Source organism: Lissotriton vulgaris, chromosome 6 (assembly GCF_964263255.1).
Source record: "Lissotriton vulgaris chromosome 6, aLisVul1.2, whole genome shotgun sequence".
Classification (NCBI taxonomy): domain Eukaryota; kingdom Metazoa; phylum Chordata; class Amphibia; order Caudata; family Salamandridae; genus Lissotriton; species Lissotriton vulgaris.
Window position 1 is genome coordinate 1,202,245,798 of NC_141694.1, and position 26,819 is coordinate 1,202,272,616.

The window sequence follows — 26,819 nt, forward strand, 5'->3', positions numbered from 1 at the left end:
ACATATCACAGCAGATCATCAAATGAAACAAGTGTATTTTTATACAGAGTATAAATGCTATAAAGTTCCAAAACCCTACACTTCATTAACACAAACTACCCCCACCAAAACGACTAACCTCCCACCTCACCCCAGATTAAACCTAATTCATGAACAGCCTAATCAATAGAAACAGAACTCCACCCACTGGTATTAATTACATAGCGTAAGGGGTGCTCTAGTGTCACAGCGCAATTAAGGTATTGAGACAACCTTTTATATGGAGCCTCACTTGACAGCAGTTACTAATGCCAGACTCATAGGACATTTTCCAAGCATATTTGAAATCCTGGAACGGTGTAGGCAAATGTCAAGCACACCACCTTTTTACACACTTTTGTTGTTTCGGGGGGGGGGGGGGGGGGGGGGGGGGGTCATACTGTTTCAGAAATACCACCAGTGAGTAGCTCTTTCAAACCAAATCACTGCTTAACAAAAACAAGTTAGAATGCAGTGCAGAATAAAGCCCCATGTCTCACCAACAAACCGCTCTAAAACAAATGTAAATTGCTGAATTTTGTTCTCAGTGACGGGCAGATTACAGACAGATGTTTTACTTGAGCTTTACTCTCTTCTGTATACAATGGGCAACTAGTTCATCAGCCAGCATTATCAACTTAATTATTTAAATACAGTTTATTATATGACAATAATACATTCATCTACGTGATGGATCCAGAGGTATCAGCTTTCCCCTGTTGAGCAGACAAGTTTAATTTTTTTAAAGCAAATACTGTTTGCCTTAAAGGACGGTAAAAGGAGCTTGCGAAGTTTACTGTTGCCATTAGAAACGCAGCTTCAACTGCTAACGTAACAAACATACACTGACTAACTTTTGATAAAATTATCACCATGGGAAAATGGGATAAAACTCCTAAAATTTAAGTAGAGCATGCCAAATGATCAGAAAATAGACTTTTGCTCGACTGACGCGGCAAATCTACTTTCATTATAATAGGCATTTAGGTAGTACATCCGGATATACAGCACCAACAGATTTTGCAGCATAGGGCAAAACCTGTAGGTGAGCTTTTTTGTACACAATTTTTTTTTGCAAAAGCATAGCAGCAAAAGTTTGCACTTTAAAAATGTTAGACTCAATGTAGCATATTATATACAATTCTCTGCTTCGTGGGGTTACGCTGCACAGAGCCAATCGTGCAATTCACACAGATTCCAACACTTTCTTGGCACCATCAGGCACCTGTTCGGGAGCACCCAAAGGCTCCCTAAAAAGATTCATCCCTGCTATCTTCCCAAGCAGGACACCCTTCCTCCCAGATAGAGCATCCCTTTGCCCACCTCACAGATAAGCAATCAATCAGCCACCTCACCCTCACAGAAGGAGTATTCCTCTGCGTGATTTTCAGACTGCACATCCAAGCCTCCTTCCCAGATGGAGCATTGCTACCAAATTTAGGACGACCTAAGCTTCCTAAACAAAAGTACACCTCAACTTCTTAAAGGAAGTTACTTTATATTTCCAAATATAGCAGATCAACTTGTTTTAGAAGCAATGTGACTCCAACTCAAGTCTGATCATGAGCTTTTCCAGCAACTAACATGCTTGTGCCTGGTGTACTCAATATTACCACTGATTATTTCTAGGATGAGCCAAAAAACTATCCTCCTGTATAAGCAATCTGAGCATGCGTTAAGAGGATTGATCTGGAAGCACAAAATCATCTAAGCAGAGGGAAAATAAGAGTGCATATCCTGGTATGCCACAACGACGGCAAGGGGACGGCACTTAAAAAGAAATGGTAGGAGTCATTTGCGGTTCACCGAATTTTCTGCATTATTCAGCTATCTTAGTGGTTGGATCCAGAAAAGTCAAATTTTTGTATATGGGTGTTGGTCATTTGATCCTATGTCACTTCTCGAACAACATCACAGGTCCATTCTTAAAGCCCCTCTGTGTGGCCGCCATCCTTCGTTTTTTTGCATTTTACTGTACCCTCTTTCTGCAAATACATCTTTTGGGGAGAAAAGAGGGTTGCACGAGAAGCGAGAAAATTCTTCAAGCTGCGTAACTATTCATACAGGTAAGTTTGTTCATTTTGCAGTGTGGATCGTTTCTGGACTCACATGCTGTGTACTGACTTCGTAGAATTTGTTATCCTCTTGGAAGTTTGGAATACAATTAATCAGTATTTGCAAACATGTTTAGGTCTCTTCTAAGGCGTCTTGTTTGCTTGTATGTCTCCGCAATAAGCGTTTGGTAAAGGTGTGCCTTGGAGACCATTTGGCTGCCCTGCATATACCCATAATGGAGACATCAGTGATGGAGTATTGCTCCCTTCTTTCTCATGTAGTGTGCTTATTGCTTTTCTTCCAAGTTAACTCCATATGGCATCTTTGTATTTTAGGGACTATCTATCTTACTATTGTCCCTTTGCTTTCCAGTGAGCCCTTTGATGCCTGTGGAAAAGAACCAAATAATTTTTTTCCATTCTTGATAGTGATCTCCTGAACGTAATACATAACAGCTCTTCTGACGTCTAGTGTGTAAAATGATCATTCTGCAAGAGATTTTGCTTGCTGGAAAAAACATTGGTAAATGTATGGTTTGATTAATGTGGAAGGACGAGACCACCTTTGGAAGGGGCATTGGTTTGTTTGAATTGCCACCCTGTTATAGGAAATCTAAAAGAAACACTGCAGAAAATATAAAACACAAAAATACAGGGCAATAACCAGCCCAAGCAGTTGTTCATGGCTAAAAAACAGTTTAGGCCCAAATCCCCCATTGACACAAGTGAGATGAAAAGGTCACTAAGGATACGATGGAATAGAAACTTTAAAGTATTTTCAGTTGAAGGCCAACTCCTGTTTAAAAGGACTAAAAGCATTTACGATTCTAACAGAAGTCCACCAGCATGTACCCTGTGCTTCCTGGAAGTAGAAAACATCAAGGAAAAAACTTGAGCGATTGCAATGGCCAGCCAGATCCCAGAACGGGATCCAGGAAGATTCAGGGGACGACTAACATTCCACAAAAGACCAGCACAACAAATGTTTTCAATCAATTTCACACAGCATAGACCTCACTCCCAGTGAGATAATCACTGAAAGAAAAGAGACCAGCTGGTACAGTTTTGTACCATATGTAGAGAGTCTAGTTGACTGGACTGAGCAATTAGCTCCCCAAATGAGTCCATGGCCCCAAGAAGGGTCCATGGCGAATGCTGAAGATTGCATTCTGTATGGCAAGGGTGATCCAGACTAGGAAGAACCCTTCATGAGAAAATATCTGCATATATATGGCAGAAGCATGCCAGACAACACCGTCCCCAGCATGCCACCACTCCTTTGCATCAGATGCCCCAAATACGTAAGGGACCTGGGGCACCACATTATGTTCCTTGGCCACAAATGGAAAAGGAAAACCTCAGAAAATACTTTCCAGTGCTTACAGAAGAAGCCAGGTAATGGATCAGGGCATTTTAAAAACGAACCGCAGGTATCACCTTAGCAGTAAGGAACCTAAAGAGCCAGGTTAGATCCCTCACAGGGGAAGATAGACCGACAGTATTTCAAATGGCGGGAGTAAGGAATGTTACCCTCCCTAACTGAAGCCAGACGTGATTATCTCCATTTAACTTGGTGAGAACTGTTGTATGGGATCAGTTAAGGAAAATGTACACAGACAGGCCAGATATTGGATCCCTCACGACTCTGTCTAAGCAGCTAAATGAGGATCCCGAGCGATACATCAATAGAATGAAAGAACAAGCATTTGTAATGCAATGGGTCTCGCATTTACAAGACTTTGAGCTACTGGCATTGTAAATCCCAAACCTTTCAGGTGTTTGGAAAACAAATAAAAGGCATAGTCATTTACATTGCCAAAAGCTTAACATTTCACAAATGCGAGACCTATTTCTTTACAAGTCCTTGTTTAGGTAGTACCTAATGCTCTTCAGCTGCTTCCAAGTTCTGTAAATGACACATACTGTTATTACCCAATAACCATACTCAACTGAAAAAAATTGGAAGGATAGAAAGGAGTGGGCATTGATGGCATTTAAACTCCTGTCTTGCAGATCACTTCATATCAACCAGACCTAAGTGTATTGTAAAGGGTAGTAAGTCCTGTGAAGTGGACATCTTCTGGAATCCCCGCAGGCATAACCATCAATGCATCTGACAATCAGGTTCAACGCTCTTCCCAAGAAGCCTAAACTAAAGGAGGATGGTCATCTACAGCTGATGATGGGGACATATCACTGTCAAGATAAACAAATAGCATATGTTCGTGTAAGCACAATTTACATTGGTCTTTATAGGCAAGAAAGAACGTCCGATAGGATGGTAGCTTTTTACAATTCATAATTTCCAGTCATCCTCAACCCTGTAGTAAATATATTCCAGTAACTTTACATATTCAGTAGACTGCCTCCTTGGGGCACAGTCAGTGTTTCATGAAAAAGCTAAGCAAATGTGGCAAAACCCTCGGACAATTATAAGAATAAAGCACTCACGAGGAAAATTCTAATGCAAATGCACATTTTAACAAGCATTTGCAATGCAATAGGTCTCGCATTAGGAAAGTTTGAGCTATTGGTATTGTAAATGGCAAAGTTTTTATTTATGTTTCTTTTTTTTAAATAGCTAAATTAATAGCTTCGTCATTTACAATGCCAATAGTTATAACTTTCGCAAATGTGATACCTATAGCATTTGTAATGCAATATGTTTTGTATTTACAAACCGCGAGAGGACAACAAAAAGCTCCGGACCACTGCCTCCTCCCAGGCCTTCAAAAGGGACCTCAAAGTTCTCCTCCTCCAGAGACACCTCCAAAAGTAATTCACGTCCTCGCGCTATTTGTGAGTAAGACTTCCTTTACTACCTCATGTATTGTGGTTGCTCACAATTTTTCCTCTTGTGCACTTTTGACTACCTCATGTATTTTTGTTGCTCACAATTTTTACTCAAGTATTTTGTTTGCTCACCATTGTCACTATTACCTTTACTACCTCATGTATTGTGGGTTGCTCATAGTTTTTACTACCTCATGTATTTTGTTTGCTCACAATTGTCACTATTACCTTATGTAAGTAACGTATGTTTTTGCAACCTGTTCTTTTGTAATGTTTCTCATTATGTTTCATTTCTGTTCCTAATGTGAAGCGCTCTGACGCCTTCGGGTAAAGTCCGCGCTATATAAAAATGCATAAATACATGAATAAATAAATACCGCCTTCAGGTAAAGTCTGCGCTATATAAAAATGCATAAATACATAAATAAATACCGCCTTCGGGTAAAGTCCGCGCTATATAAAAATGCATAAGTAACTAAATAAATAAATACCGCAAATCACCGCCGTCACTCTGCCGGCCTGCGACCAGGAAGTCAGGCAGGCCGGCGCGACAACAGGAAACAGGAAGTAGGAGGGCGGGAGCCTACTCCGCCTCCCAGCTGAGGAGAGCCGCCGCACGAAGGAAGCCGGTGAGTGGATTGCTGAGCGGGGAGGGGGGGACGCATGTGCGCGCGAGTGCAGGGGGGGGAAGCATGTGCGCGAGTGCGGGGGGGGGGAGCATGTGCGCACGCGAGTGCGGGGGGGGGGGGGCATGTGCGCGAGTGCGGGGGGGCGGGCTTTGTATGTGTGTGCGTGCGTGTGTGTGACTGTGGGGGAGGGGGGTGTGTGTGTGTGAGCGAGTGTCTGTGTGCCTGTATGTGTGTGCCTGCGTGTGCATGCGCTCGCCTGTGTGTGCGTGCGTGCATGCAGAGGGGTGGGGGCTGCCTGCCTGCGTCTGTGTGAGCAAGGGCTGTGAGTTACTCTGCGCATGCGCGGGTACTCTGCGCATGCGCGGGTCAGACGCGCGCTCCCGGGGTGAAAACTGCGAAGGAAACGCTCGTGTCAGATTGGTCTCCACATTCCCAATAACGGGCAACATTAGGTCTGAAGCAGACTCTCTCAATGCTCACGCATTGAGAGTACGTCTGCTCGACCTAAAAACGAAGGCATAAAGGGAAGTCATTTTTGGAGAGTTTGTGTACCACTCCCAGTGCTAATTTCTTCTAGTTCCCCAAGAGACCACATCTCAACATACGCCCTTAACGTTTGGCAAAAATAAACTGCAAATGGAAAAAATCTGTTCTGCCTTAAAGTCACAAACAAGTACATATTTTATACTCGTAGAACGTTCCTTGAAGAAAGCAACATTACATTTTCCGACACCGAGGCAAGGACTTTAATAAAGTTAACCCTGATGGAAGGTCAAGAGGGCAGAGGGGAAGACTTCACCGAGCTGACATGGGCCAGAACGGAATGTCTCTGAAATTCACACTCTCGTGTCACCTGTCACAGGAATATTTGAGGTTACCATTGATGTTTTGAAATAAAGTGGTAACCACACTTTTCAAGAGATGTGTGTAGAGAAATCAAGCATTAGCAAAGCCAATAGATTTGACGCTTTTACTCTGCTGAACAAAAAAGCAAAAAAGTGCCTAGTGCGGTGACAAACAATTAAAAACAAGCCAGCCTTGTAAAATCACCGCAGAGCGCACGGTTGTAAAAACAAACCCGCGAGCAAAAGAGACACCGTGTGGTGCGCGGGCACATGAACTGAAAGCTAAGAGGAGACATCATGCGTGTGCACATCGGCTGTCCATGCGCACACATTGCTCGACTCCCTTCGCTATCAAAAGCCACAACAATAGAGTCTCGCCAAGGCAGGAGACCTAAAAATGGACCCAGGAAGTAGGTCAGGGTTGGGTGGTGACAGAAGGTAATGCTGTATTTTATAATAATTAAGAAACGATTGCCTTCGAACATGCAGGACAGCTTAGATATCAGTGTCACTATAAGACAAGCCCTGGACAAAAATAAAAGCGCACATAATACATTTATGCAAGAGAAAGAGAAGAACAAACAAAGTGGAAGAGAAAGCAGCAGCCAAGATAGTGCAGAGGTGTGGGCTAAGAAAGGAGGAATGGAAGGTGCTGAAGTGATAGCAGTCACTTGGATGACTGCAATGTCTGTGGGATCGGTCCCACGTACCGCCCTACAACAGTTCCCACAGCAGCAGAATGATGTAAAGACACAGGGAACTAGTAGAGCAGGAGGAAGGGGTAGGATGGGTCCTCAAATAAGGAACCAGGCATGTTATTATTGTCAGAAGTTTGAGCATTTTATTAAAGATTGAAAAACTAAACGATGGGAAGAGCAAAATGGAGGAGTAGGAAGTTATCAACCAGGAAATATGACGGTGCAACGACAGCCATGTCCGCAAATCATATGTTCCCTAGCCACCTTTGCAAACTGCGCAGCCACCCGCAATGCCCCAAGAACAGCAGGGACTGAATTAGCAAAACTACTAAGCACCCACCAGTGGGACTCCACTTCAAAGTGGATTGGGAGGTGTAGTTGTGAGGGGAGGGAATCATTTCTAAATGAATTATGTGGAAGGACCCAAACAATGAGGGTGACCACACAGAACATCCACCTCTCCAGTTATGTCCGTAATGCACAGGCCAGATGAGGAACCCACTGTGACAGAAGCCATTAAATGCAAGATGTAGGCAATCCTCATAGATACAGGAGCAACTAAATCCTGTATGAGAGAGGGAGGCCTTCCGATCTCCAACAGATCAATGGACACCCAGGGATTATCTGGGGAAGTTATTAGAGTTCCATTTGACAAACTAGTGTAGATGGAAGTAGGTAGGAGGCAGATTGATGGCTGCCTATGGTCATCTCCAGCTGCCCCAGCTAATTGGTTAGGAAGAGATTTGATGGCAAATTAAACATAATCATTCATTTTGAATCAGATAGTACCATGATTCTGGAAGATGAAACCCGAGGAGTAGACAAATCATGCTACCAACGGTAGATTCCTCCACAAGAGACCAGATTACAGCATGACCCACTGATGTGGAGGCATTCATAACAATATATACCATTATAGCAGAGACCTCAGTGTTACTTAAAAAAGGTCTAATTACTCACAGAATTCCTTTTTAAACACCAAGGACAGGACTCTGTGGGTGTTGGATGCCAAGTAATTATTACAGATAGAAGCTGTAGAAAGAACACCAACTTTAACGCTCTGATAACCAGAGACCATAATCATGTCTTTTGGGCATGTGCCATCTTCCTTGAGCCAGGAAAGAAGGTTAGGGCGATACTAGACGACCAACTGTTTGATGAGGACCCCAAGAAAACAGTTGTAGTTTCTCAAGAAAACGTTCCATTGAGAACACTGTTAGGAGTAAAAATGCCTAAAGCACGCAGAGCTTTTGGTTCCATCAAGGAAGCAGATCTGTCCCAGAGGCCAGACATCTTGTGGACTACAACGTTGGCTTTATGCGTCATGCCGCACCATTCCGGATTACACTGAAGGAAGGTGCCCTTTTTTACAAAGAAAAGCAATTTCCCCCTTTCCAAGGTAGCAGATGAGGGCATCACATCTACTGTACAGGCTTTACTGGAGCAAGGAGTGATTTACCCTGGAGTGTCTCCGTGTAACACCCCAATTTACCCAGACAAGAAAGCTACAGGTAATACGTGGAGCATGGTCTAAGACCTGCCCGCTCTAAATAGCAGTGGTACCAGATTTCCTAATTGTCCCTGACCCACTCCATCTTGACAAATTTTCCCCAGGATGCCAAGTATTTTTCTGACCTAATGATTTGTAGTCCCATTGAGCAGCAGTGCAGAAACCACTCTTGCCCAGAGATGATACAAATTAGAGAGGGAGAAAATGCTGTACTGTCAGGAGGAAGTCCAATACTTAGGACAATTGTTATCAGCATCTGGTCAATATGTAACACCTGAAAGGGAAGCCTCCATCCGCCAAATGACAGAACCAGAAACTATCAAGGGAATGCAGAAGTTTTAAGGTCTCTGCAATTATGTGGAGCAGTGGGTTTAACAATAGCACTTAGATAGCTCCCTTGTAAGCGGCTATCCAACAGGCAAATGATAGACAGGTTAACGTGGACACTAGAGATATAGGAGACTTGTGACACTTTCCCTGTAGGCAGGCTCTAGTCACTGAAGCCTTTGCAGTGCCATAGTTACAAGGGCACATTTGAAACTCTTCAAAGAACATGCAATATTAGCCATTAGTCAGAAGGCGAAGACCAACTTAACCATTCAGAGAGTGTCAGGATATGACGCGATACTGTCACTACCTTCTCTGAAAGATGTGAAGTGTCATACAGTGAATCCTGCTACATGCTTTGCCCACCTTATACTGGACTCTGAGGAGAATGCGCACAACTGTGCAACATTTAGTCCCAACAAGTGTAGTCAAGCAACAGCTGATCCTTTACCAGGTATCATTGTCTATTTTGTTGACGGCTCTTCTACCATTGATTAGGAGACAGGAATTAGGCACACAGGCACACCAGTAGTCTGAGCGCAAGGGCACGATTCCCTGGGTACACTACAGGTAGTGGAGCAGCTGGCATTACCAGAACACTATTCTGCCCAAGCATCAGAATTAACGGCACCTGAGAGAACTGCAGGAGGTTGCTACTCGCACGAAAAACAGTTATGAGAAAATAGAGTATGCATCCAGACAGGGAAAAACTTGGTGTACAGACAACTATCTATGGGAAAACCAGTGATACCACAGACGTTCCTTGCAATAACTCTGGATCAGATCCATTTACCAGCCCACACCTCCAGAGAGTATTTGGCAACAAAGATCCAAAAAGACTTGTTTGTTCCCAAATTGCTCAACACAATTACCATGTACTTCATGACTCATCTACCAACAGTTTTCCCCTAATTCCACCCTAAAAGTGATAAACTCCACCATTCCACTCCTCACGCTCCCTTTAAAGCGCTTCATCTGGACTATATGGATATGATAGATTGGTGCAGTGACTACATGTAACTTATTGTGTCGGTCTGCCCACTTGCGATTGAAGCAGGACTGAGCATCCGTTGTGAATCCAAATCAGCAGCTACATTCCTAATTAGTGAAGTAAAGGGATAAGGTCAGACAATTGCACTCATTTTTCAAATGCAATATTTGAGCATATTACAACAGTAGTAGGGTATAAAGCATAAGTTGTCCTCCGTGTACGACCCTCAGAGTAATGGTATAGTTGAGCACCTGAAAAGGCTCTTGAAGAGCAAGATCAGTAAGTTTTGAGCTACACGGACAATGAATGGGTATTATGACAGAATTCTGTTCAAACTGAACTGCCTCGTGTTTATAGCCAAATTAGCCCCCAAAAGTCTAGAACTTTTGGAGTCATAACTAACTGTTGATCTGGTTTATTGGGTTAAACTAAAAAGCAGAGGTGGAGACAAGAATGAGAGAAGATTTTGTAGGGCAGAGGAGTGGGAGGGGTGTAAAAAAGTGTTGCGGGCCGGGTGCACACGACCGGGAATTTTGTGCGCGCAAAAATATTAAAAAAACACGAGTGGTGCGTGCGGGACGGGTAAAAGTGCTGTGCGCGTGCTTGTGCTTGTAATAGCAAGCTAGTGGACGGCAAGGTAGCACTTTTAAAGCTGCTACTAAATGTCTCGCCAGAGCAGCGCATGCGCTGACTCAGGTGAGACCTAAAACATGGGGAAAAGCAGACATCTAGGTGGGGGGAAAGTAGACATCCAGGTGTTCCAACATAATGCGGTTTGAAAGTATTTCCGGTTAATCTCTTGAAATCAGGGGCTCATACCAGCTTCACTCTGGTTTCAGTAATTCTGATGAAGATGCAATGAGGCAATCAGCAGGCCTTAAAGCTCCTGGTGATTGTTTCTGAACTTCAGACCCTGTTGTCCTAGTATCAGAGATGGGTGCCATAAACCAGCACAAATAAGCAGCAGCTAGCATGAAGCCGATCATGCGTCACCCAATTCAAGTGCATATTTTCATTTAATTTCCTACAGCAAAATGTTCCCAATGAGTTTTTGACATCAGACAATGGATACCATAAAATAATTTGTTGTGTTGGAATGTGAGAAGGGTGAACCCACTTGCTTCTACTTTGTTGCCAGATATTAGCTGCCGGATACAAACCGTCTCTAGGGAGACTGTATTTTCTACCAGTGTCAAATCATTTTAAACAGCAAGTACTGTAGAAAGACTGTAGCAAACAAAAAGTATTCTTTAAGCAGGAACACTAGCAGATCAACTAACTGTGCAGCCAATGGAGCTTCATTATGCGTTGGTATAAATGAATGCTGTTTAACTGCATTCATGAAACCAGAAATAAATACGCAATTGAAGGAAAGTAACAGGTGTACTATATTTCTTCATTATCAGAGAGGAACTTACTCTCACTGCCAAGCGGCAAAAGTGAAGAGGCAGTTGCCCAAAAAGCAAAATACCTTTCTGCACATACGGCGTTGAGGCATGGTAAACCTTCAGAGCTACCATAAAGTACAAATATGATGTACATACGTGTAAGCAGGCTTGTAGACATAGATCCATTAGATGCTCCAAAACAATCCCAGTCCCCCCCCCCCCCCCCCCCCCCGGCCACCCCCGGAAGAGTAAATGATAATTCGCCTCACAGAGGCGGGTCACATGGTGTGCAGCACTTTCAGCCTTTCTAGCCGAGGATCTGCAGACCTCGACAAAGGCTTGCTTGTGCTAGCTCCATGTTGCAATACTTAGTAACACTCGGGCTTCCAGGAATTGCAAGCACTCACTTTCCTGTATCTGAGCTCCGTGTGATCGGCTCCACGAGCAGACATTCACAGGAATGTGTTCCAGTTCAACCCGGTCTCTTAGTGAACACCCCATCATGAGTAATGCTTTTTTTTTAACCTCGGGCAATGATTAATCTCTTCAGTCTTTTTTACTTTCAACTCTAACTAAATCGTAAAGTAACGCAAAGTAGAAATCCTATAAGCAACTTTTCCATGCGTCTCCTTTCAGGTGAGGAAGGCTTAATAGGTGTCTAATTTCTTAATTTCAGCCCATTTTCAGGCAATTGTAACTTTGCGGTCTACAAATAGAATAGTTTATCTGAGGCACAACAATGAGGTGTCAGACAGAAATACACCATGGTTCAAGCAAATGCATCCCTAGGGGCGTACGGAAATGAACTGGACATCTTCGCCTTGAAAAAAGATCCGGGCTGATAGCAGCGAATACAGTCAAACATCAAAAAACAAAAAAACTCCAGGTTGAACCACAGCTGACGTCAACAACTCATGTTCAGTTCAGTACTGTACATAGGCAAACTAAGTAGTCAATGTAGCCGAGAGGCCGTCGAATAAATAGAAGGGAGATCCAATACTACATGGCCATATGTCAAGAATAAAATGCAATGACAATGTGTTTTTACCAGTCTTATTTTTTCTCTGGGAAAGCCACGCAGATGTTGTCTACCTTCACTGCAGCCCATGGCATTCAGTAGAGAAAAAAAAGGCAGATGAGGCCTAATTTAGCACATTTTTTGGAAGTTATCACTGTGCTGCCATTTTTACACGTTAACATTGTATGGGCAAACGGTTCCCCTCTTTACGATCAGTGGGATGTAAATACTGCAATAAGCAACTGAAAGTAACCTGCCTGCACAACAGAGGGCCTGCTACTGCGGGCCAACAAGCCTTACAGCGTTTTTAGTAACATTGTCAGTATTAGCTAGAAGCTTTTTTTTGTAAAAAAAAAAAAAAAATGCATATGTAGTGTATGGCGAATGTGGCAAACCAAAAATTATGTGGAAAATTATACAGCTACATTATTACATGCTTCCCGTGGCCCAGCCTATAATATCTACACTGGTGTCTCCTCAAAACAAGCGCTCTCGTGACCCTCCACTTTAAACAACCATTCATACATTTCACAATATCTGCCATCTTTGCATTTTCGTAGAACGCAGCCCCAGGTAATATTTGTAAGCCACTTTTCCGAGCTCTGCCCTTGACCTCCGAGTCCACATATGATTACCTTCTCTTCCTATGTAATGTAAAATGCAGCATAAAAGATGCCTGCCTCCGGCTTGCAGATGGCTGCTAAGACATTACAAGGTCACCACGGAGAAGGGAGCGAGGACGCAAGGCGACCCTCACGCTGCGACGCTGATGCACCTCTACAAACCCCGTGCTGCGCCAGGGCGGTGACTCGCGCTCATTCTCAATTCGAAGGCTTTTTAAATCATGCATCTGAAAACGAAGCTGCCGTCCTTACTATTCATAGCCTGGGCTACGGGAGGCCTATAAACCGCAGGCACCGCTGCACGATTAGCCACACAATCCTGACAGCAGACAAAAACCTACAGCCAACACTTCCAGCACACTGCCCTTTATTGAGGATTACTCAGGACACCATTTTGCAACAAGCATTGAAAATGCAATAGGTCTCGCATTTGATTAAATTAAAGCCATTTTCTTTGCTAATGGTATTGCATAGCAAAGCAAATGGTTTTAACTTAATGAAAGGCAAGACCTATATGCTGCCACAGCCAGGGGCCCCAGGGCCCGACGCGCCACAGCCAGGGGCCCCAGGGCCCGACGCTCCACAGCCAGGGGCCGAGGGCCCGACGCTCCACAGCCAGGGGCCGAGGGCCCGACGCTCCACAGCCAGGGGCAGAGGGCCCGACGCTCCACAGCCAGGGGCAGAGGGCCCGACGCTCCACAGCCAGGGGCAGAGGGCCCGACGCTCCACAGCCAGGGGCCCGACGCTCCACAGCCAGGGGCCGAGGGCCAGGCGCTGCCACAGCCAGGGGCCGAGGGCCAGGCGCTGCCACAGCCAGGGGCCGAGGGCCAGGCGCTGCCACAGCCAGGGGCCGAGGGCCAGATTCTGCCACAGCCAGGGGCCGAGGGCCAGATTCTGCCACAGCCAGGGGCCGAGGGCCAGATTCTGCCACAGCCATGGGCCAAGGGCCAGATTCTGCCACAGCCAGGGGCCAAGGGCCAGATTCTGCCACAGCCAGGGGCCAGATTCTGTCACAGCCAGATTCTGCCACAGCCAGGGGCCAGATTCTGTCACAGCCAGCAGCCGAGGGCCATTTGTTCCTGAAGCCAGGAGTTAAGAGCTCTGTCCAGCTTAAACCAGAGATGCAGGTTTGCCTGCTTTACTCCATCCTCAATTTTTTTCATGAATATGTAATTGGTACATGTCCCATAGGTAGCTCTCACCCTGAGTAACCGTAGGAGCTTTACAGACTGACCCTGTTATTCTAAATTTCTCATGTAACGCTCTCCGCTTTATGGTAAAGCGCTCTGACACCTCTCTGGGTGATGTCGGCACTATAAATACTTTCTCGGGCTCCCTTGCTGCACTCCCTCCCCTCCCACCCCCTTCAGGGTGCCCCCTCCGTCCCAGTCTCTACCCCCGCTTGTGGTTCACAAGAGAGGGGTTGTATCCTTTGCAAGCAAATAGTACAGACAGAGCCTGCTGTGCAAGCAAAGGGGCGCAGATTAAACAAACCCGGAAAGGGGTGGGGGGGAGTGGAGGGGGGGGGGGGGGTAGAGGAGCAAGGGGTGAGGCGGGGACGACAGGGAGAGTTGGGGGGTGGTTACTCAGTGGAACAGAATAGAGAGAACAGCAGGATACGGCTCTACCCCGGGGCAGCACCAGCCGTTCTAGGAATACCTTGGGCTTATTTGGGAGAGGGGGCTGGAGGTGTGTGTGGGGGGAGGTGGTCAGTGGAGGTCACCGGCGCCCTCCCTACAAAAAGAAAATAGAAGAAAACGATGCAGTTGAGTAGTCATCGCGTCCTATATTATCACTCAGGCAGGGCTTTAAGTGGGATGATAAAAACTGGAGGGGGTCTCTGAAGCGGCGTGGGTAATGTAATTAAGGGCATGGGTTAAAAACACGTAGGCTAGAAACCTGCGCTTCGCCGTAGTGTGCTGCCCCACTGGTATTTTGCTGCTTCTGTCATTGCTCCAGATAAATAATACAACAAGTAACAAAACAGGACTATTGGCTTTGTCAATGGTTGTTAGTTCTGAAATGATGAGACCGTAAAACAACTATAACGAATAGTTTACCTGTCGGTGCAGTTTTGCAGCTTGAAGATCTTTCTGGCTTCACTATGCTGTGCATATTCCGCTATCTGGTGGTTGGGTCCGGAATCGTAGTCTTTTTTCTCTTTTTTTTCGTAGCCCAGGTGGGCGTCGACGTCCCATCATTTGGTGTACCTTCGGTGACGTCGGCATGCTTCCGGCAGAAGCTCCCACCCTTGGGCGCCAGCTTTGGATTCTTTTTTTTCCTCTTCTGTATCCTTTTAGTGAATCCATGGCTATGTTTGTTAATTCTTTCTCCAACGTAATTCTTTTCACGTATCTCGTAAGCTTCAACATGTTTTCTATTCCATGTGTTTCCACCTTCGCCAGCCTCATCTTTCTGGCGGAGGCTGGTGGGTTCGCTAGTGAATCCAGAAAGATCTTCAAGCTGCAAAACTACACCGACAGGTAAGAAACTATTTGTTTTGCAGCGTGAATCTTTCTGGATTCACTATGCTGTGCATAGATTTTGGAGCGGTTTTGTTACTTTTGTGGTGGCTGGGTGGAAGATGAGCGTTGGTTGTTGAATATATGTTGAAGCACTCTTTGTCCTACTTGTGCTTCCTTGTTCATCTATACATCCACGCAATAGTGCTTAGTGAACGTGTGCACTGAAGCCCATGTTGCCGCCAGGCATATGTCCTGAATTGGTGTGTTGGCCAGAAAGGCAATTGTTGATCCTTTCTTCCTGGTCGAGTGGGCCTGTGCCCCTCCTGTTAGCTCATGCCCCGCTTTCTTGTGGCAGAATTGTACCATTTGTGCGATCCATCGAGCTATGGTGTTCTTAGTCACTGGCCTACCCAGGTAACTGTTTGCGAAGGATACGAAGAACTGTTTTGTCTTCCTGTGTTCCTTCGTCCTTTCAATGTAGTGCATCACTGCCCTTCTTGCGTCTAGAGTGTGGAGCGCCCTCTCAGCGCTTGTCGTGGGGTTCTGGAAGAAGCTAGGAATTTGAATACTCTGATTCATGTGGAACCATGACACCACCTTTGGCATGCAGTGCGGGTCTGTTCTCATCACGACCCTGTATCTGGATGTAGGGTTCCTGCAGTGTTAGTGCCTGTAGTTCGCTCACCCTGCGTAGCGAGGTGATTGATACCAGAAAGGCTGCTTTCATTGTCAGCATTTGCAGGGATGCTTTGTGGATGGGTTCGAAAGGTGCTTTTATGAGCTCTGCAAGTACCACATTCAGGTTCCAAGCCGGCGGCGGCATCCTTTTTGTTGGCGCTATTCTCTTAGCCCTTTCCAGGAATCTTTTTACTACTTAAGATGTAAAGAAGCTTCTCTCTGTTTCTCCTCTTGTGTATGCCACAATCGCTGCCAGGTGTACCCTCAGCGAGGATGAGCTTAGCTTAGATTAGGTGCATGAGGTATCTTAGCACCGTTGATTCCCTGGTCAGCTTTTTATGGAGTTTTTTCTTGCAGCACCATTTAGTGAATCTTTTCCATTTTTCCCCATAGCACTTGCGTATGCTGGGCCTTTTTGCCTCTCGCAGCACCCGTAGGGTGCTCTCTGGTAGTTTTAGATGTGCAAACTAAGTCCTCAGGAGCCAAGCTGAGAGGCTGAGGCTCTCCGGCTCTGGGTGTAGAACTTCTCCGTTTTCCATGGAGAGTAGATCTCTTCTTTTTGAGAACTTGTGGGGTGGACCCTGCGCCATCTCCATTATCTGCGAGTACCAGGTCTGCCTGGCCCATTGTGGTGCCACCAGGATGAGCGTCATGTTGCTCGTCATGCATTTGTTGAGCACCCTGGGGATCAGTGGCATCGGGGGAAGTGCATAGGCAAATGTTTTTGACCAGCTTATCCAAAGGGCATTCCCCTGGGATAGTGCCTCTGGTTGTCTGGATGCAAAGTATTTATTTATTTAAAAATTTATAAAGCGCAGCGTATACCCGTGGGTGTCTTGGCGCTATGACTTGACTAATGATCTCAGCTTGCTGTACTGGCATTTTGCATTCTGGCGTGTTGCAAACAGGTCTATTGTCGGAGTGCCCCACCTCCTGAATAGTCTTTGTTTCCTGTATGTTGAGTTCCCACTCGTGGGATGCTGAAGTCTGCCCGCTGAGCCAATCCGCTTCTCCATTGTCCTACCCTGGCAGGTGTATGGCTAGCAGGTCTATTTTGAGTGGTATTGCCCATCTCCAGATTTCCTGTGCCAATCTTGACAGAGGGAATGATTGAGTTTCCCCCCTGCTTGTTGATGTAAAACATCGTTGTGGTGTTGTCTGTTTGTATCAGCACCTTTTGGTTGTACAGTTTTTTCTGAAAGGCCTTGAGGGCAAGCAACACTGTTTTCGGCTCCAGGTAATTTATGTGTCTGACCGCATCCGCTGGGCTCCACAGACCCCTCACTCTGAGCCTGTTCATGAGTGCGCCCCATCCCTTCTGGGATGCGTCTGTGGTGATGGTCACTGTTGGGTCCGGTGGTGTTAGAGGCTTCCCTATTGTTATCCTCTTTGGTCCACCACTTCATTTCTTCCTGCACCTTGTGCGTTATAACCCTTAGATCCTCCCAACTTCCTGTAGCTTGTGACCATTGCTGCTGCAGCCACTCTTGGAGTGGTCTCATTTGTAGGCGTACATTGGGGACCAGGTGTATGCTCGACGCCATCATTCCCAAGATCTTGCTCACTGTCCTCACTGTCAGAGCTCACCCCTTCTGGTAGTGACGTTTCTCCCTCAGTAGGGCGGAGTGTCCTCTTTTCGCTGGGTAACACCCTGCATTGGACGGTGTCGATTTGAGCGCCCAGGAAGACCTTCACTTGCTCCGGTTCCATCGAGCATTTTCCCCAGTGTGTGGAGAATCCCAGGCTGGTTAGCGTTCTTGTGACCTGCTCTGCATGAACCTTGCATGTCCTGTAAGAGCTTGCCTTTAGGAGCCAGTCGTCGAGGTAGGGGTACACATGTATCCCCTCTCTTCGCAGATGTGCGGCCACTGCTGCGAGGCATTTGGTGAACACCCTTGGTGAGGACTTTAGACCAAAAGCCAGGGTTGTGAATTGGTAGTGATCCTTGTTCACTGTGAATCTTAGCATGTGCTTGTGCTGCCTGTTCATGGGGATGTGCAGGTACGCATCTTTGAGGTCTACGGTGGACAAGAAGTCCCTGGCCTTTATCTGCGGGATGACCTCTTGTAGGGACGTCCTCTTGAATTTTTGGGTCTTTACATATTTGTTTAGGAACCGTAGGTCCAGGATTGGTCTTAGGCTTTCGTCCACTTTTGGCACCAGGAAGTAGTTTAAGTACATTCCCCTGTTCCGTTCTTTGAATGGGACCGTTTCGATGGCCTCTTTGAGGTGTTCTTGAGCTCCTTTTTGGAGCAATTGCAACTCTCTTCCCGAGTGCTCTCTTCTCTTTGGCTTCCTGTTTGGTGGATTCTTTACCAGTTCTATGCAGTATCCGAACTGCATGATGTTTAGTATCCACTTGTCTTTGGTTATTTTTCTCCACTCCTGGAGAAAAAAATCTTAGCCTGCCTCCTACTGGTGTTACATGTTCCTTTGTGTCTAGTCCGTGTAGCCCTCTCCTCTTTATTTTCCCGTGCTCCTCCCCCGGAGGGTTCGAGTGGGTGAGCACCTTTCCCCGTGTGCAGTCACTTAGAGGGGGGTTGTTCACCGCCTCTCCTTCTCTGTCCTCGTCCGTTTCCTCTTGATCGAAAGGACTGGCCCCTGTTCTGGTAGTTCCAGTTTTGCTCTGCTGGCCCTGGTGACCTTGGTTGTCACTCTGTTGGCCCTGGTGGAACTCCTGGTTTGATTCTCCGCGCTTGTTTTCACCCCTGCCGTTCGGCCTCCGTGTAGGAGTGCCCCTTCTCATGCCCCTGAATTGCAGGGCACCCATGGACCTTGCCGTCTCGTTGTCTTTCTTCAGTTGGGTGAGTTTCTCATCAACTGGGGCTCCGAACAGTGTTTCTCCATTGAAAGGTGTGTTCATGATGTTGTTCTGAACCTCGGCTTTGAAGCCCGAGATCCTGAGCCAGGCTTGCCTTCTCTCTGTGATGCCTATAGCCATCAGTCTGCTGGATGTTTCAGCCCCATCCAAGGCTGTCTTCAGGCACGAGTTAGCAATGCTTTTCCCCTCTTCCACAAGGTGTGATGCCCTCTCACGGTATTGCTCCGGGAGGTGCTTGAGCAATTGGCCCATCTCATCCCAATGCTGGTATTGATGTCTGTTCAGGAGAGCGTTGGAGTTTGCCATCCGCCAGTGTGTTGCGGCGTTCCTCTCTATTTTCCTGCCCGTTAGGTCCATCCTCCTGCTTTCCTTGTCAGGTGGAGGCCCAGATGCCGTTGGGACGTTGGCCCTCCTTCTGGCCGTCGCAGCGATTATTGAATCTGCTGTGACGGACCCCTTGATGTAAGCCGGGTCCTGGGAGGAGAAATTGTATTTCTTTTCCGTCCTCGGCGTTACTGATGTGCATGTAGCCGGGTCCTTGAAGGCTTCCTTCCCCTGGTCTGTGGTACTTTTTAGCATGGGCAAGAATTGGCTTCTTGTTTGCGTGGGGAGCAGTGTTTCCTGCAGGAAATCTGCTTTTGGCTTCTCCTCCAGCTTAACCCCATAAGCTGCTGCTGCCTTCCTGACGACCTCATTGCATGCCCCGATGTCATCCGGCGGCGAAGGCCTCGAGGGGTATGTCTCCACAGCCTCCTCCGGGTTTTCGGCCTCTATGTCCTGCCAATCCTGGTCTTGGGCCGTCGAGGAACCTGAGCCGTAGCTTGACTGCTGGTCCCCATAATCACCTTCTGTGTAATAGAGGTCCTCTTCCTCTTTGTGCTCCGAGGGCTCTGGAGTTTTCGGCAGCTCTTAGACGTCTAACTCCTCGTGCTCCTGCACCTCAGCAACAACCGTTGCCGGCCTCGAGGGGATCTTTTAACTTTTCATCCTTTCATCGAAGTCTTTCTTTCTCTGAAGGATGTTCTCTATTTCGGCCTCGAGCCTTCTTTTCTTTCTCAGCAGCTCTGCGGCCTGCTAGTCGTTGAGCGTTTCGGCTGCTCTCTTCGGCGGCGAAGCTTTCTTCGGCTCCTTTTCTTTCGAAGTAGAAGACCCTTTTTCGGGGGCTTGCTTCGACGAGCTTTGCTTTTCGCCGGTCTTCGACCTCCGGGAGTCCTTCTCGAAGGATCCGCTGGGCTCTTTTTCGGAGGATGCAGCTTCGGTCGAACTTTTCAGCGCCGGTGCTCCTTTCGAGGCTCTGGACTCTGACTTTCGAGAGTCTGCCTCTGGCTTCCGAGGCCCTGTGGGAGTTTTCGGGGTCGTGGACTCTCCTACCTTGTCAGGCGTTTTCTTATCGGTCTCTGCGACAGTGAAGTCATCTGGACCTTCGGCGATGTTGTCCTCGTCGTCGGTGGAGAGGCCCAGTTCGTAAAGCGTCGGGGCCTGGCCCTTGCCCTGCATCGTGTGGTGAGCTGTCCTCTGTTTCTCTCGAAATCGGAGTGTCTTCGGCTTGAAGACGGAGAAGGCGTTGCAGTCTCTGCTCTTGTGGTCGATTGGCAGGCAGAGGTTGCAGACCGGGTGCTGGTCCTTCTGCGCGAACTTGTGGTGGCAGTTTCTGCAGAATTTAAAGGGTGTCTTGTACATCCTTGCGCTCATGGGGCCCCTTGTGTGCGCATTCCTCCAAGGACGTTGAAGATCTCAATGTTCTACCCTTTCTTCGTCGTCTCTTCTCTGATGGTCTTCTCCCAATTTTTTTAGGTCTTTACCGTCGAAGAGTTGTTGTATTTCCTCCTTTTCTCCTCCAAAACTTCTGGAGTTTAATGCGACGATCCAGACCCAACGGCGGAAAAAAGAATCTGAAGATGGCGCCCAAGGGAGGTAGCTTCTGCCGGAAGCATGCAGACGTCACCGAAGGTTCACCGAAGGTACACCAAAGGGTGGGACGTCGACGCCCACCTGGGCTACAAAAAAAAAAAAAAAAAAAAAAAAAAAAGGAAAAAAGACTACGATTCCGGACTTAACTACCAGATTGCGGAATATGAACAGCATAGTGAATCCAGAAAGATTCACGCTGCAAAATTAAGATTTTATTTCACCCTGATGGTGAGCGCCAAAATGAGAGCCCTATAGGGACCCGTCTCAGCGCCTGCTTCTAAAGGATGCCGGTGCCAACCGGCAGGACCCGGCCCACTTAAAGTCCTTAATCTTTCCATTAGGAAAGAATGAAATCCCGACGCCTCAGGCTGTGAATAAATGTGTGATTTGTGGGAGAGAAGCAGGTTTGCCTGCTTTACTCCATCCTTAATATTTTTCGTGAATATGTAATTGCTACATGTAACATAGGTTGCACTCACCCTGAGTAACCATAGGAGCTTTACAGACTGTCCCTGTTACTCTAAATTTCTCATGTAACGCTCTCCGCTCTATTGTAAAGCGCTCAGACACCTCTCTGGGTGATGTCGGCGCTATAACTACTATCTCGGGCTCCCTTGATGCACTCCCTCCCCTCCCACCCCCTTCAGGGTGCCCCCTCTGGCCCAGTCTCTACCCCCGCTTGTGGTCTACAAGAGAGGGGTTGTATCCTTTGCAAGCAAATAGTACAGACAGAGCCTGCTGTGCAAGCAAAGGGGCGCAGATTAAACAAACCCGGAAAGGGGGGGGGTAGAGGAGCAAGGGGTGAGGCAGGGACGACAGGGAGAGTTGGGGGGTGGTTACTCAGTGGGACAGAATAGAGAGAACAGCAGGATACGGCTCTACCCCGGGGCAGCACCAGCCGTTCTAGGAATACCTTGGGCTTACTTGGGAGAGGGGGCTGGAGGTGTGTGTGTGGGGTGGAGGGTGAGGGGTGATGGGGGGGGGGGGGGGGGGGGAATCACTGATTCTAGCAGTGATTGAGGGAACGTGATCAGGCAGGAAGGGGCAGGGCGATTAATTATCGACCGCAAAAGTATTAAAGGCTTAGATGGCCCTGGAAAGACTCAAAACCGTGGGCTGCAACTTGCAAACAGAATCACACAATATGAACTACATGTGGCAGTGGATGTCCTTTGACCCTTTAAAACTGAGCTAGACGGATAAGAGTTGCACTCATTTCCTCCGAGGTGCACACCCCAAAATCACAATGAATTGGAGTGGTTTTCCTGCGGACGTTATGTAGCTGGAATTCCCATTGACTACTGATATTTTTATTTACTTTACAACCGGTCTACAATGGGTCTACAATGGGTCTTCTGTTTTGCACTTTTTGCCCAGTAGCAATTTGAGCTCCTCAGTTTTGTGGGATTGATAGGAACGATCATGTAGTGCCGCACGCACGCCATACAGACTTGAGGGTGCTTTTCATCCCAACAAGCCTCTGCGTGCCTTAAAAAAACAGCACCGCCTCTCCCCTACCTCCTCCACCGCCTAGGAACGCGCAGGAATGCCTGCAAAAATGCGGAAAAACAAAAATTTTGGCCGGAAACGCGATAATTAATGCCGCCCCTCCCAGACTGGTAACCTGACTCATGGTTGCGATATTCCAGAGAATATGCTTGAGACACCGTAAGTCACGTCACTGAGTCCTCAAAAGGCGGGATCACACCCGGACAAATCATCCAAACAGTGGCATTGTCCAATGGCAGGCCTCCTTTTCGCGAGGCCGGCCAATGGCAGAAGGGGCGTGGTTTCATGCCCCTTCTTGTTTACACTTCCTGGTCTGCCTTTACTAAGTCACCTCAAATGCCACTACATGATCTGTCTATGTCTTATATGAACACTGCCACCATCTCAAAACCCCACAGACCATTGCACGCTTTACTTTTACGAGCATCAGTAGTACTGTCAATGCCTTTACATTGCAAGCTCCCCTAATCCGTACTCTTGGCTTATAAATGGACAATTTAAATGGCAGTTTTCTTCAACGTACGACAAACTAATTAAACAACTGTGTACTTGGGAGACTGAACGGTAACAGTGCAGAGCATATTAGTGACGCTCGAAGGATGGGACGGGGGATGCTTCTGAATTCTATGTTCTTGTCCTCAAAATAAACACGCCGGTCACACTTTAATAATCCAAACACGCTACGTTCATCTAAATTTTACATTCTGCCTGTCTGCTGCTGCTGTCGTTAGCAAAGGGCAGGGCTGTCATTCAGAGACCGCTCCAAAGCCGGCAGGATCGCCGAAGCATCCGGGAAAGGTCCACTCGCCTTCTTATCAGGGCGCATTGCTGCAAATGACCGGGATTCACGGAAACAAGGGCTTTGTTCCAGCTAGTGAGTGGGAAAGTGGCAACCGTACGCATAACTGCATGAAGGGAATACACTTGACGTTTTAGGAATTCGGTTCTATAAATGAGAATAGGAATGGTTAATATGTAGGATGACCCTTTTCTGGCGAAAGGGCAAAGGATACTTTTGGGCACTCATACTATGAAGGAGACTTTTTAACTTATGTGATTCACAAATTTGCAATAATTAGGGATCACAAATTTGCAATAATTAGGGAGGCATTTGCAACGAAAATGTCAAATCCGAGGTACAAAAAAAATATATAGGGGGAGAGATTGGGCTTGTGATCATTTACGGAATTATGGATGGGTAACATTTTACAGACTTGTTCTGACAGCAAATAAAGGAGTATGGCGGCCAAAATCATCTGCCCTACGTTCAACTGTTATGCTGGGGCAGATGGAAAGCCGTACGTAACATACCCTCTCCTCCATGTCCAAAATGTTTAAAGAAAAAAATATATACACAAATAAAATAGATGGCCTCCTGCCACCAACACAGCCACTGTGCACTATGCAGTCTCCTCCAGAAGCCACACTCAGACAGCCTAGCCAGAGCTGCCTGGTATTCATTTACGACATAGCAACAGTTTTCTTACCCACTGTTGCTACGTTATGTTTAGCCAAGTTTTGTTACACACTGTTGCTACATCATAGCATTGAATTACTGGATTTGGAAACCAGTTCTTGATGCGAATAGCGCTATAAAACAGCCATGCACAACAAAGCATTTCTTTACAGAAATGTGAATATGCAACAACACTTTCACTGAAGCATGGCAACAGTATTTTAATGGCCCCAACACAGTAGGGCGTTTAGTTCATAAGTATACAGGCGTAAAGGGACACCGCAATGCTACGGTATCATATCCCTGTGCCCAACCCACAAGCTTCTTTCAAGGCTGCTCACGTTCAGCTGTCCCATTGTGAAATGTTACCCTCAAAAGACAGCAACACGCAGACTGAGCAGTGCAGCATCACTTGGGTCTCCTTCAGCCCCACACTCACTGGAGCAGCAGTTTAGACATGAACGTTCTTTTCGGACAGCTAGCCGATCTCATTTTGAAATGTTTGCAAGGCGGGGGGCGAACGGCATGCCACAGTTGCCAATTGAAGTTCCCATCTTGACATCTAAACGCGATATTTGAGACCTTCTAAAGTGGGAAGCCGGAAATTATCCAGACGTGCAGAATCTCATAATCCACAATTTCATAAACCAGAGAAGACGTACACAGAATACTTGGGGCATAAACCCAAGGTTAATAAATTACTTATCTAAAGGAATAGTTGTGGTTACAATCCTTCGAAATGCATTACAATTTGGATAAACTGCACATATTCTCTGACTTGGGACTAAATGTGCAACTGTTTTCAATATGGGAGTATAGCATCTATGAAAAGAATTCATAGATTTCATTTCATCGCGCTTTAAGATGCACGAACATTTCTAATGACTTGTTCAACAAAGCGTTTTGGGGGGATATTTGACACTCATATAGCCGACTGAAAGAGGAGCAAGTCAGCCTTTACTACTAAGGGGATTCCATGTCACCATGTCCTCAATGTACAGCAGGTAACAGCAGTACCAGCGCACACTGGCGCCATATGAGGTTAGTGGACTTGAGTAGTTGCACCACGGCTCTGGAAAGGCATTCATTTTCGAAATCTTTGTAATAGTTTAAAATGGTCAGAAATGCAATCTCTGAGATGAGGAAATTCGTTTTCTAATGTGGGGTCTAACTTCACAGCTGAACATACTGCGGTCAATGCCTTTAATGGTGATACACAAAGGAAATTTGCTTTGATCCATAAACCAAATCACAAAAAAAAAATCAGGTGCAAGAGCCATACAGAGTATTTTCGGAAAAAAACATTGCTAAGTTAGCCACAGGCAGCAATACGACTTTAAAAAAAGTAGGAAATGTTAGATATTGGCACGTTGCCCAGAAAGCACATTAAACAGTGGAAAATTTTACAAATAGGCTTCATTCATCTCCAAATATCTTCTGCGAATCGAAACTCAATTGTGCAAGGTTTTAAACTGAAATGTTTAAGTCACATATTTCCAAAGGACTTACTTTAGAAACGCTTCAAAGCTATACATTTCATGGTTTTGAAAACAAATTATTCAACACATTTTAGGGCATGCTTTTAAAAGGTCAATACCAAAATCCCACCTACATGTAAACGATAGGGAAAAACACTTTAAAAAAAAAAGTATGACCGCAGTTCAATAATAAAAAGCATGTACACCACCAATGCAGAGCCTACAATTAAAGCCATAATTGCAAGAAGTCCTCCTTTATAGAAGGCCTCACAGCTTTACAAATAAACAGAGGAAAGAAGGATGGAAAGGGACGCACACAATGCTGAGGAGAAAGTCGCAAATTAAACTCAAATGTAATCCTTTTAAAGGTTTACCCACTCAAAAAATAAGCCACCTTTGAACCAAACAATGATTAATTTAAGGACCTGCAACGTCTTTACAAGGCACATGACCAGTTTTCATATTCAGTGGAAAGACCACACATTCAGATTAACAATCATCAACCCATGCTCAGCTTTTGACACAAGTGGCACTTTTAAACAATTGTCCTAAGCAATTTTGTAGTTTCTGGGTTATGTAGGGGGCCTGGTGAGCACGCAGTGTTCGATTTACCTTACATCTGAAAATACCCAAGCAGTTTATTAAGCAGACTCGAGAGCCCCATGAAAGCATTCTGGACCACTGACCATAGGAATAAAAACATCAAAAGAGTAACTCTCAATGAGCGCACATCGGCCAACCACTGCCAAAATCAGTATTGCCATAAGGAAGCTGTAACTTACTGCTGGTACTAAAAGCTTTTTAACTTCTTCCACAGCTCTTTTCAGTTTGATTTCTGCTCGGTTTTGCGTGTCTTCCACAGTGATAAGTACATGTAAATCTTCATTCAGGTGCTCCCAGTTGGGTTTGCCTCGGTTCTGTTCCTCCTGAAAAACAAACAAGTTAACTTATAAGTGGAGTTAATCTTCGGGTCCTGACTAGCAGTAGACTAGAAATCAATAACTTATCAGAACTGAGCCAAAATCAAACTTTTTTTTACCAAAACACAATGATTCAAATAAAAAAATGATTGGTCATTGATTGAAGGAAGGACACCTGCCAATTGAGCTTGAAAGTATGCAGTTTGACAAACATACTAATGTGTTTGCATACAATACCAGTTTTATTTTTTCCCAAATTTAAATATTGGGCTAAAGAGCAGGTTTTGGAAAGCTTGGCCAATATGTTTGCAGGCTGAATTCCGAAGAGTCCTTCCTTTAATCAAATCATCGGTCACAACACTAGTTTGTAAACGAACAATGAGATAATTTTATATTCCAAAATCACATCCGCAAGTTTGAAATATACACAAAAACACCACAAAACAGATCTCATAGGAATGGGTATTTGTAATGCACTATTTAAATTTTATAATTAAAAAAAGGACACAAATTTGCTAAATATTTTGCACTAGAATTCCTTGTTTACCTTTGTCAACCAAGTGTAATTCCGATTGTTTTCATATTTATGAATGTGTCACTAGGCAAATTTCTTAAGAAAAATGTGGTAAATGGGATACAAGACGAATTGACTCGAGAGTACAAAAAACTAACTAATTGGTCATGCTA

General features: G+C 45.8%; 1 protein-coding gene across 11 annotated transcripts in view; it reads right to left on the bottom strand.

Moving 5' to 3' along the window:
* Positions 1-26,819, bottom strand: part of QKI (QKI, KH domain containing RNA binding) — a 276,830-nt gene that overhangs the window by 53,146 nt on the left and 196,865 nt on the right. For all 11 annotated transcript variants that reach the window (XR_015296650.1, XR_015296651.1, XM_086927298.1 and 8 more), the window contains one exon: positions 25,995-26,138. Coding sequence is in view for 9 of the 11 variants with exons in the window: in XM_086927298.1 (XP_086783424.1) it covers positions 25,995-26,138 (144 nt within the window). In the remaining 2 variants the exon portion in view is untranslated. The remainder of the gene's footprint in view (positions 1-25,994; positions 26,139-26,819) is intronic.